Source organism: Peromyscus eremicus, chromosome 1 (assembly GCF_949786415.1).
Source record: "Peromyscus eremicus chromosome 1, PerEre_H2_v1, whole genome shotgun sequence".
NCBI classification, from domain to species: Eukaryota; Metazoa; Chordata; class Mammalia; order Rodentia; family Cricetidae; genus Peromyscus; species Peromyscus eremicus.
In genome coordinates this window covers 76,351,355-76,361,245 of record NC_081416.1, presented here as the reverse complement: position 1 = coordinate 76,361,245, position 9,891 = coordinate 76,351,355, and the positions used below count along the sequence as shown (strand labels likewise).

Here is a 9,891-nt window from a genome sequence, read left to right as displayed (position 1 = left end):
AGCTGGACCCAGACAACTGCAACTTGCGATTTTGGTTCTTTTTTTCTTTTTTGGTTTTTTGAACAGGGTTTCTCTGTGTAGTCCTGGCTGTCCCAGAACTCACTCTGTAGACCAGGCTGCCCTCGAACTCAGAGATCCACCTGCCTCTGTCTCCCAAGTGCTGGGATTAAATGTGTGTGCCACCACTGCCCGGCTTGGAACTTGTGACTTTCAAGGGAAGCCTTGAGACATGTGTATAAACTCAGACAGAGAAACATTTAGCCAAATCATGTCAGGAGCACCAACTAAGATGGAATTTCACATTTCACAGAGTTGCTTGCCTTGCCCTAATTCCATATAGCAAATGAGAGGCAGCACCAGGACTTGGAGCTAGTACTGTCATCCAGTCTCTGACAAAGGGACAATTAGCCTGGCCTTGGGCCCCTCTGCAGTCAGACCTGGACTGCTACAGTAAGTCTCCTCCAACTCTAACTCTAGCATCTCCTGCCTACTTTCTTCCTAGGATAAGAAGCTCACTCAGAAAGTTCAGCAAAGCAAAGGCCTTTGGAGATCATGATCCCATCTTTCAGTGTCTTGTCCCATTAGAAGAGCAAGCTGGCAGGGTGTAGCAGTATAATCCCTTCAGCACACAGGAGGCTGAGGCGGGAGGGTCACACGTTCTGCTTACATAAGACACTGTCTTCAAAGAAACCCTCACCCTGAAAAACCAAACATGCTGGAACCCCCAAGAAGCACGGCTGAGTTCTGCATTTCAATACTCAGCAACCCAGTGGACTCGGAGGAGAGGTGACTCCGAAGGCCTTGGACTAGAGGTGGAAAGGACTGGATCCAGGCCAGCTCTTTGGTCTCTGAGCTCAGAAAACAGCTTTAACCACCCGAGACAGACTTATCTGCCGTCCCAAGCCCACTCCAAACACTAGCCACAGCCATCGTGATGGAACTAAGATAAACCCTTTATTTATTTATGCTTTTCCATTTTGTTTAAAACAACAACAACAACCTTAATATAACTGACAGCCCTTCCCCCTCACCCTTGCTTGGGTTGGGGGGTTATTAGTGGGGAAGTAGCCCCCAAGGATGGGGCTGACCATAAGAGCCCCTCAGGGAGGTAATGGAGCCCAAGTCCTTGGCCTCGAGGCAAGGGCACCTGTAGTGTAGTAACTGGGGACTTAACAGGGCTCTTGAACCTCTACTTGTACCAACATACATGCCCTTGGCTGACAAGGGTCAGGAAGCATGTGGGGAGGGGACTCCCACTTTCCTCGGTGTCCCTACCCAGCCCAGTCTCATAACTTAAGGCCAGGAGCAGGAAAATGGAGGGTGGGCAGGTATCTCACACAAAGGAGTACTGGTTATTAATGGCTCGGGGGTGGCCCCCTTCTTCTCCGTTGCCCCCTAGTGGTAGCTGCTGGAGCTGCACCATTAGGGACACCCCCAAGTCCCCACCAGTGCCAGCACCACCCTGAGCCTCAGTGTCTGGTGCTATGGCCTCTTCCAATTCAACCATGGGGACCAGCTCAGCCACGGGGACCAGCTCTTCCTGGATCCCTCCACTGCCCGCTTTCTCTTTCTCTTGCCTCTCTTTGGCTGCTGCGGCTGTGGTGGCCGCCACTTCTGGCGCCCCCGACGCCTCTTCTGCCCCAGGATGTGGGGTATCTGTCCATGGAGGGGGTTCAGGGGGCTGGGTTGGGTCACGGGAGGTGTTCCGTTCTGGACAGGAATGGTAAGAAGACACGTTGATTGTGGAAGGAAGTGTGATCTTGTGCTGGCCTCCCCAAGGAGCCATGTGCTATCTCCCCCATATCCCGTCTCCTGAGTAACCCCCCTCCATGGAAGATGGATCATGGGCGGTGGTGAGAGGACCACACTTACACACAGTCACTCGCTCCGAAGGGCAGGAGGGTGGAGGAGGCATCGGGGTAGCACCGGTCGCCCTCACACACCCCTGCATGGCTCCCAGCCTGCTCCCGGCCTGGGGGGAGGGGCAACGTGGGGACAGATGGGATGGTGGGGCGGGGAAAGTGAGAGATCAGACAGGGACATCAGACATCAAGGGAGGAAGGAGGGGGTCAGACCACGAACCCCCAAACGATCAAAGACGAGGCCAAGGAGGATGGGTCCAGGAGACAGACAATGATGGAGCGGAGGATCCGATGGAATGGGAATGCACCACCCCACTCTCCACTACCCCAGGCAGGCCCCATGAGGAGCCTCTGCCTGCCTGCATCCTATCAGCCTTCTGCAGTCCCTTTTAGGCCCCTGCCCAGGTACCTTGACTGCCCTGTTCCCCACTAACAGGGCCTCTCCTCCAACCCCCCGCCCCGTCTTCCTGGCACACACACCTCACTTCTCGGGTGCACGGGCACCTCCTCCCCTGCAGACCTGCTCTGCTCACCCTGCTGCCGCTGGGAGGGCACATAGCTGACAAGGACAACGTCACTGGAGCCTCCAGACTCCAGAGGGATGGGGTGCACCCGGAAGTGCTCGAGCATATCGAAAATGGACTGGAACCACAGATGCTGGACCCGGCACTGACCCTCCTCATTCAGGGACAACCGCAGGTGCTGAAGGCAGGATGAGCAGGTAGAAGCCAGTCCAGTTATCAACCCCTCCTCCCCGGACAGCGCAATTCCCAGATCCACCCCAACACTGCCCAGTGGAGCTCTCCAGGACCACTCACCTTGGCCTTGCCCTGGAAGTTGAAAGTGAGGACATATTCACCACGTCTTGTCTCACTCTGACGTACCAGGAAGACACCATGGGAGCCAGTGCCTCCTTCTAGCACTAACTGGGCAGCCTTGAGTCGAGAGAGCATGCCGTGGAACCAAGGATATCCTGAGAGGGGCTGATCCCCCTCACCTCCCTCTGACTCCCCCTGGAACAGGAAGGACCCTTGAGGAAGGAGAGAGAAGGGAAACCAGAGTGTCAGAGGCTTCTCCCAGCCAGGTCACTGGTTCCTCCTGGGTTTGACCCCTCCAGCTCCAATATAGGACCACAAACCAAAGACAGATATGCATGCACCCAGTACCTGTGGCTGCTTCTGGAGTATCCAGGGGAGGGTAGGGGGTTGAGAGGGGATGAACTGTCCCTGCTGGGGGCCCCTCCTCAATGGGAATGCGAGGGGGCAATTCTGGAGGAAGCAGTTCCATTGAGTCAAAGTGGGAGGCAGCAATGGAGGCCGAGCTAGGGGAGAAGGATGCTGAGGGCCGGTCAGAGAGGCCCCCATACGCCCCTGAAAGAAAACGGAGGAGGACAAACTTGAGACCACCACAGGCCCCTCTCCTAGACGCCTGGGCTCCTGCCATCTCCCCGGTGGCTGTCCACCTGTGTGCCCAGCCCCCACACACCTCTGGAGGACTGACCCTGATCGACTTTTACGATGGTTCTGGTTCTGACTTACACCGCTTGCACTGCTGAGGACCACGGTTATTTCGAGGAGGTCCTAGAATCCAAATGTCCCTATGTCTTTTCTGAATCAACAGCTGAAAGATTATTGCAATGGTTGGTGGGGTGAGGGATAGAAACCTTGAAAAATGTCCACATTAGAAAGGAGCCCTCTCCAGGCGGCAGTGGCACACGCCTTTAATCCCAGCACTCGAGAGGCAGAGCCAGGTGGATCTCTGTGAGTTCGAAGCCAGCCTGGTCTACAGAGCGAGATCCAGGACAGGCACCAAAACTACAGAGATAATCCTGTCTCAAAAAACAAAAAAGGAGAAAGGAGCCCTCTGTTTAGACTAGAAAGGAAAACCACCAATGTGAAGTGAAGCCCATCAAAAATTCTTGTCAGGAGGTACATTCCTGTACCAAGCACTCAGAAGGCCAAGGCTGGAGGCTTGCAGGTTAGCCTAAAGCACACAAAGAGCTGGAACAGACTTCAGTGTTTGCCTACCAAGAGAGCAAGGCCCTGGGTTCAATCATCAGAGACAAAGGAAAAACAAATCTTCCGCTTTCCTATTAACCCTTTAGGCCAAATCGACTGGCTCTTTACGCTGACCACAGCGGGAGTTCTTCCGTTGTCACTCTAGCCCGCCCTCTTCCCATACATCCTGGCACTCCTACCGCAGGGTCGGCAGGGTCGGCAGGGTCGGCGAGGGCCCTGGCCTCCCTGAAGCCACTCTCTTCCCTCCTCTGTGCAGCATTCTGTCTATCCTATCTCCCCTGTTCCCTTCCTCCTGAGTTCCCAAGATGCTCCCTGCTTGGGCTGCTCAGAGGACACTAAGCAGAACCCCATTTTGGAGACCTGCTTTTTATTGGGAATAATGTCTTACCAATTCAACAACAGTGAACCCAAGGAGACCAAGGAGCCATCTGAAACATCTGAGTTCCCTATCCACCTCAGAGCCTAGCATGCAGCTAGTGATATACGAGGGCCTGACTGAACATCTGTCAAACCTCAGGCCTAGGCCAGTAGACATATCACCACACCGCTTAGAAAACAGGCATGGCAGGAACTAGGTTAGCATAGCCCATCTTTGTCAGAAACCTCAGGAAATCCATTTCCTCCCTGTGGTCTTGGCTACTTGCAATCTGATGTAAGGTCTAGGCTCGCTCTAACAATCCCAGTCTGGGAAAGCTCTTCTGTTGATTGAAATGCAGCCTGTACACCAGGCACTGTGAAGCTCAAACTCAGAACCAAGGGTCAGGAGAAAAGGGCAGAGTGGAAGCAGAGGCTAGAAGGAGAGTCGGGCCAGACAGACATGTATCTTTCTCAGTATATGAGTGGTACGTCAGACCAAAAGAAAAAGTGCAAAGGCTACTGACATATGCTGAGATGCATGACAAGACTAAACAAAGATGTCCACACAAACTCTGGAAGCTCGCAGAAGAGAACTATTCCACACACAGTGATATTCTATAGGCGTACAGAAAAAGTAACAGGGCTGAGGTGAAAGGTTCGATAGGAGTTTGGTGGAGCCCATGCAGGGTGGCGACAGTAAGGATTCTAAACAGCAAGCCGTGACCTAAGAGCACATGGTATGTTCAGAGACAAAAACAAGCAATCAGCAGATTGTAGGTAGAGCAGCTAGGGATAAGAACCTGGCCCAGCAGCTCTGGAAGGTTCTACCTTACCCTGCGACAGGCGGTCGTTACTCTCGCTGGGTCCCAGCAGCAGGTCCTGGCTGGGCAGACTCTCTGAATGGTTCAGGCAGGGCAACTCCAGGCTGTCTGTGTTATCCTTTGTGAGGAAGGAGGTCCCAGGGGCCAGGGGAAGGGTCATGGGACGGGGGCTGATAGCAGGGCAGGGTCTACAAAGACAGGGAGAATGGTGCTGGGGAGAAAATCACCAGGAGAAAGACCCAAGGCTGCTCCCCACCCGCCTCCAGATCCCCTCAAGAACAGAGGCAAGCTTCTTACCCTGGGCTTAGGCACTCCTGGATGTCAGATACCCAGGCCTTCACATGAAGTGCATCAGTTGTCTCCAGAATGTACTCTGAAGGGCCTTCCACCTACAGGGCCAAGAGGCTGGGCTTCAGCCAAGACGGGGTACCAGGCCTACAGGCCATACCCAACAGCCCCAGGGACAGACTCTAAGCCTGTCCCGACATATACTCATCCTGCTGCCTAAATCTATCAAGCGCATTCTCTCAAGCAGAGGCACTCTCTGGGGGCAGAGCCTGGAGCTCCTACCTTAACCACAAACGTGTTCTCCCTGTCAGGCATCTCTAGGGCCGTGGCTGTGCGGACATCAGTGATGGTGGAACAGGGGATGCTGAGTCTGGGCCGGGATGCCTAGGTGGGAAAGGGAGTACGAATCAGTCCTTTGGTGTGCCAGGACCAGCTGTCTGTCTGTCCGTCCGTCCGTCCGTCCGTCCCTCCGTCCCTCCCTCCCTCCTTCCCCCTTTCCTTCCTAGGTGAGATGAAACAGGAATAGCTCTTTGGTCTCATAGTCAATGGCAAATGAAAGCCCACAGCAAGCGCTGAACCCAGACACCAACACTGCGTACAAGGGCTGTCTTACAGGGCTGCACTACCTCTTCAGCCGCTGTCACTTCCAGCTACCCCCTCCTGTGGGCTCACCTTGGGTGGTACGAAGAACTCCAAGCGACTTCCTCCTCCTCCTTCTCCTTCACTTCGGAGCAGCAGGCGACACTTCTGCCACTGAGGCTGCCCTCCCCCCGCTGAGGTCAGCCCAGCCGCCCCTCCTCCACGACCCACTCCTGCTGGGTCAGGGGCAGCCTCTTCAGCCCCCATGAAACTGAGCAACTCTTCTCTCTGCACCATCCCTGCTCCGTCCTTCAGGGTTCCCCCTCCACGACTCAGTCTCAGCCTCTCAAAGCGGTGAGTCCATCTCTCCCCAGGGGATGTGCCATCACTAGCCAATCCCCTACCAACTGTCCCGGCACCACCAGAGGAGTTGGAGTTGCTGTTTCCACCTAGAACTGGAGGGCCCGATGTGGTCTCCAGAGGCCCAGCTGGGGAGGAAGAGTCAACGGCCCCCCGCCACTGCAGGATGCCTCGTACAGAACCTCTGACTGAGCGACCCACTGAACGGAGGGAAAAGCGTTTCTTGAGCTTCGGCTTTGAGGACGTTGTAGAGGAGGAAGAGACTGAGGAAGGAAGGGGGCCAGCTAGGTCCTCAGAAGAGCGAGATGGGCCCAGCACAGCCAGGGGCCCACCCACCCTGCAGCTTTCAAGGGACAAGTCATGTGGTGGTGCAATCTCCACACCAGGGCTCAGTGGGGCCAAGACAGGTGGGGAGAGTGAGCCTGAGGCCCGGGCCACCTCAGCTTCGAAGTGCTGCAGAAACAGCTCAGCAAAACGGCCCGAAAAGGCAGCTTCTGCTCCAGGCTCTGCATATTGTGGGTGCGAGGCCAGGTAGAGGCGAAAACGGCGGGCAAGATCCAGGGCAGCAGCCCTCGCATGGGACTCACAGAACTCTTGCCAACTTGGGGGAGGGGGTGGTGGCAGTGCTGGCGGAGAAGGGAAGGCCCCATCCTCTGGGGAAGGGGCACCATTCATGATGGGCCCCAGGAGGAGGACAGGGGGAGCCTGTGAGGAGGGGCAGCAAAGAAGGAAGCGGCCAGAAGACACGGGGTGAGCGGCAACAGCTGTGGGAGGAAGAAAGAGGTATACACATCAAGTCACTGCAGAGGGGAGACTGGGGTGTGTCCCAGACCAAGCCAGGGACTCCCATCCAGATCCCTCAGGGGCACCAGGGGAAGAGAACTGAACTGCTTTGCCCTCTTCAAGATCCACACCCCACATAGACCGCAGGGATAGGGATGCCCGGCCAGTGTTCACACTGCATCTTTCCTCTGCCTTTGCAGCTGCTCTCCCTGTGTGGGATCCAGGAGAGAGGGGGCCTCGAAGCATCTTACGCCACAGAGGACTCTTCCAGACCATCACTGTCCCTTCTCAAAGCAAAGCCTTCCTAAGTACCACACACTTTCCATATTCTTTCCATAGGCCATTCCAGTGGGTTCCATAGGTCATTTTACCTTTCCTTAGAAAACTTAATAACTTCTTCGGATAGGAAGCAGAGATTTCAAACAAATTCCAGAATTCAGAGTCTACTGTGTTTTCCACTGCATAGTTCTAGTCTCCAGGGACTGGCTGGACCAGCCTCAACCACAGCTCCTACTGCTCTGGTCTCAGGGGGCCAAAAGGGTGACGGGATTACAGAGTTTAGAGCCCTTGCTTCATAGGCCCGATGAGAGGATGATGGACTGAAGGATCAGCTGTCTTAGAAGCTGATTTTTCAACCCAGCACTTAAGCCCCGTGTGGAGATTGGCCAAAGACCAATCTCTGGGTTGCCCCCTTTTGTCTAGGGCTGACTGGAGCAGCCCTAGAGAAAAGGAGATGGTGTGCTGGGTCAGGGCAAGTCTTTACTGGCCACATAAGTAAGACATCACAAGGAGCTAGGGCTCAAGACTTCTCTCTCCCTGGGGAGTATGCCCTAAAGCCTGTGAGACTTGGACCAAAGCCCCAGCTCAGCCCACCTGTTAGCTGTGTGAGCCCAGCTTTTGTGTCTGTGAAACACAGTTAACAATCTCTACCTGCTACAGTTGTCAGGAAAAATGAAATGACAAGGTACATGTCTGTGCTTGACACAAAGTAAGCACACAAGACATGACTGCCATCTTCACTATTTACATGGGGGAGAATAGTATTATGGGGTCCTGTCTGCTCTTGCTCTAAGAGAGACCAGAGAGAAGAGCTTCTGATGGTGTCACAACTCTAAGTCACAATTAGAAAGTGTCAGAGCTCGGCATGTAATTTACAAACAGCAGCTCTTTGGTGAGTGGTCCTGCCCTACGATACAAGGCAAGGTGAATGCCCAGGACAGCTCAGGAAAGTCTCCCCACACTATCAGTGATGTCAGCCTCCTCATCAAACCTACAACCCGGCTGTAAGTCAGAGACCCGCCTCCCCTTCCTCCTCAGCCTAAGCCCTACACCCTCCGATGGCCCCAACCACAGGGACAACTCCAAACCATGGAGACGCTGCCAGGAGATGCGGGAGTCACAGAGCACAGGGGAACCCGGCCAAGAGGTACAGGCACACAGCAGAGATGGTCCCCAGCCAGAGGCTACCTCGGCTCACACAGGCCCACCCAGCCCTCAGCACCACTGGCCGACCCAGCCCCCTTCAGGCCCGCTGACCCTGCGGTTCCTGGATTGGTGACTCAGTTTCTCTTCTGCCAAGAAGGCTCAGTCACAATTTCCCGGTGCACCTGCCTCTTGGCTTAGTTCTGACATTCCAGAAGGGCGGGTGGTGGAGGGTGCAGGCTGCGCTCCAGGTTCGGACCCTCCAGGCCCCGTGGCCAATCACTCGGACCCGATCCTAATCGCTGGACACCCTCCACATGCCCCGAGGCCCGAGCCTCCGGGGGACCAGCCCTATCTGCTGCCCTCTCGGGAGCCAAGCACCCCTCCAGCCCCGAGCTCTCACACCCACCCCCGCCCAGGCTCCCCAGACGCCAGGATCGAGTCCCGGAGAGGATAGAGGCACTTAAAGAGGGGGGTTCCGGTTCCGGTCCCACCTGCATCTCGGTCCCCGCGCTCAGCTCCGGCGGCGGCGGCGGCGGCAGCTGCGGCGGCGGCAGCTCCCGCTCCCTGTGCCCCCCGCCTCCGCGACGAGCTCCCAGCACGCGCCTCTGCGCAGGCGCCAGGACGGGTTTTCTCGACGCGGAAGGAAGCGACCATAGAGAAGAAAAGTAAGAGGGAGGGCACCTTCGTACTCACTTCCGCCATCGTTCTCCGCGCGGAGCTTTCTGGAGCTAGGCTGGCGGGAGTCTCACTGAACTCCCGTGGCTTCTGCAGTTGTACCTAAAAGGGACCACTGAGACAACTGTGGGAAGGAGTTGGGTCCCAGACGAGCGTCCTCCGAAGCGAATTCGAGACAAAGGCGAGGAGTCAACCATAGAGAAGGCACCTGAGCGGAGAGAGAAGCCGCCCAGTCCGGGAAATCAGCGAGATGATAAAGCTCTTTGAAGAGCTGGCTGCAGCCTAGAGCGCCTGGCCCTGCACGGAGGGGGACACGGACACCGCCCCCGGGGAGTTAGTTGGGCGAGCGAAGGATCGGTGACCTTGGGAAGCCGAATGAGCGGGTGGAGCCTGAACTTACGACCTTGGCTTTTCCGAGGAAAGGGACAGGGTGGTCCCGGAGGGCTCTACCTTAGACAGGAACTAAAGATGGGGCAGCAATAGCGAGGTCAGTTTCGGACATGCTTGGGGGACATCAGGAGGTACATGGATATAGAACTCGAAGATTAAGAGAGGCTTCTAGGCAAGTTACAGGGATGAAGAACAGAAGGTACAAAACGCCGTTGAAACCTTGCGCACAAATATCCTCTAGCAATTCAGGCTCGCATTGATCCAGCTTCATTCACTACGGCTTAAGTAATTGAAAAGGCCAGAGTAAATTGCGATTGTTGACCGGAGCCAGAA

The 9,891-nt window shown here is 55.6% G+C and overlaps 1 protein-coding gene across 6 annotated transcripts; it reads right to left on the bottom strand.

Moving 5' to 3' along the window:
- Positions 1-932: 932 nt before the first annotated feature.
- On the bottom strand, positions 933-9,418 carry Sh2b1 (SH2B adaptor protein 1). 6 transcript variants are annotated; one of them, XM_059267105.1, is made up of 10 exons: positions 8,985-9,114; positions 6,019-7,049; positions 5,629-5,730; positions 5,356-5,447; positions 5,071-5,246; positions 3,029-3,232; positions 2,681-2,892; positions 2,396-2,564; positions 1,873-1,972; positions 1,582-1,710 (listed from the first exon to the last, which is right to left on the bottom strand). In XM_059267105.1, exons 2-10 carry the CDS (start codon positions 6,958-6,960, stop codon positions 1,692-1,694), a joined length of 2,016 nt encoding a protein of 671 aa, XP_059123088.1. In that variant the 5' UTR covers positions 6,961-7,049; positions 8,985-9,114; the 3' UTR covers positions 1,582-1,691. The 6 variants fall into 6 exon arrangements, with proteins under 6 accessions (XP_059123074.1, XP_059123058.1, XP_059123080.1 ...); XM_059267085.1 differs by having other exon boundaries at positions 1,597-1,710; positions 2,343-2,564; XM_059267091.1 differs by lacking the exons at positions 1,873-1,972; positions 8,985-9,114 and adding an exon at positions 9,187-9,418 and having other exon boundaries at positions 933-1,710.
- Between the last annotated feature and the right edge of the window lie 473 nt (positions 9,419-9,891).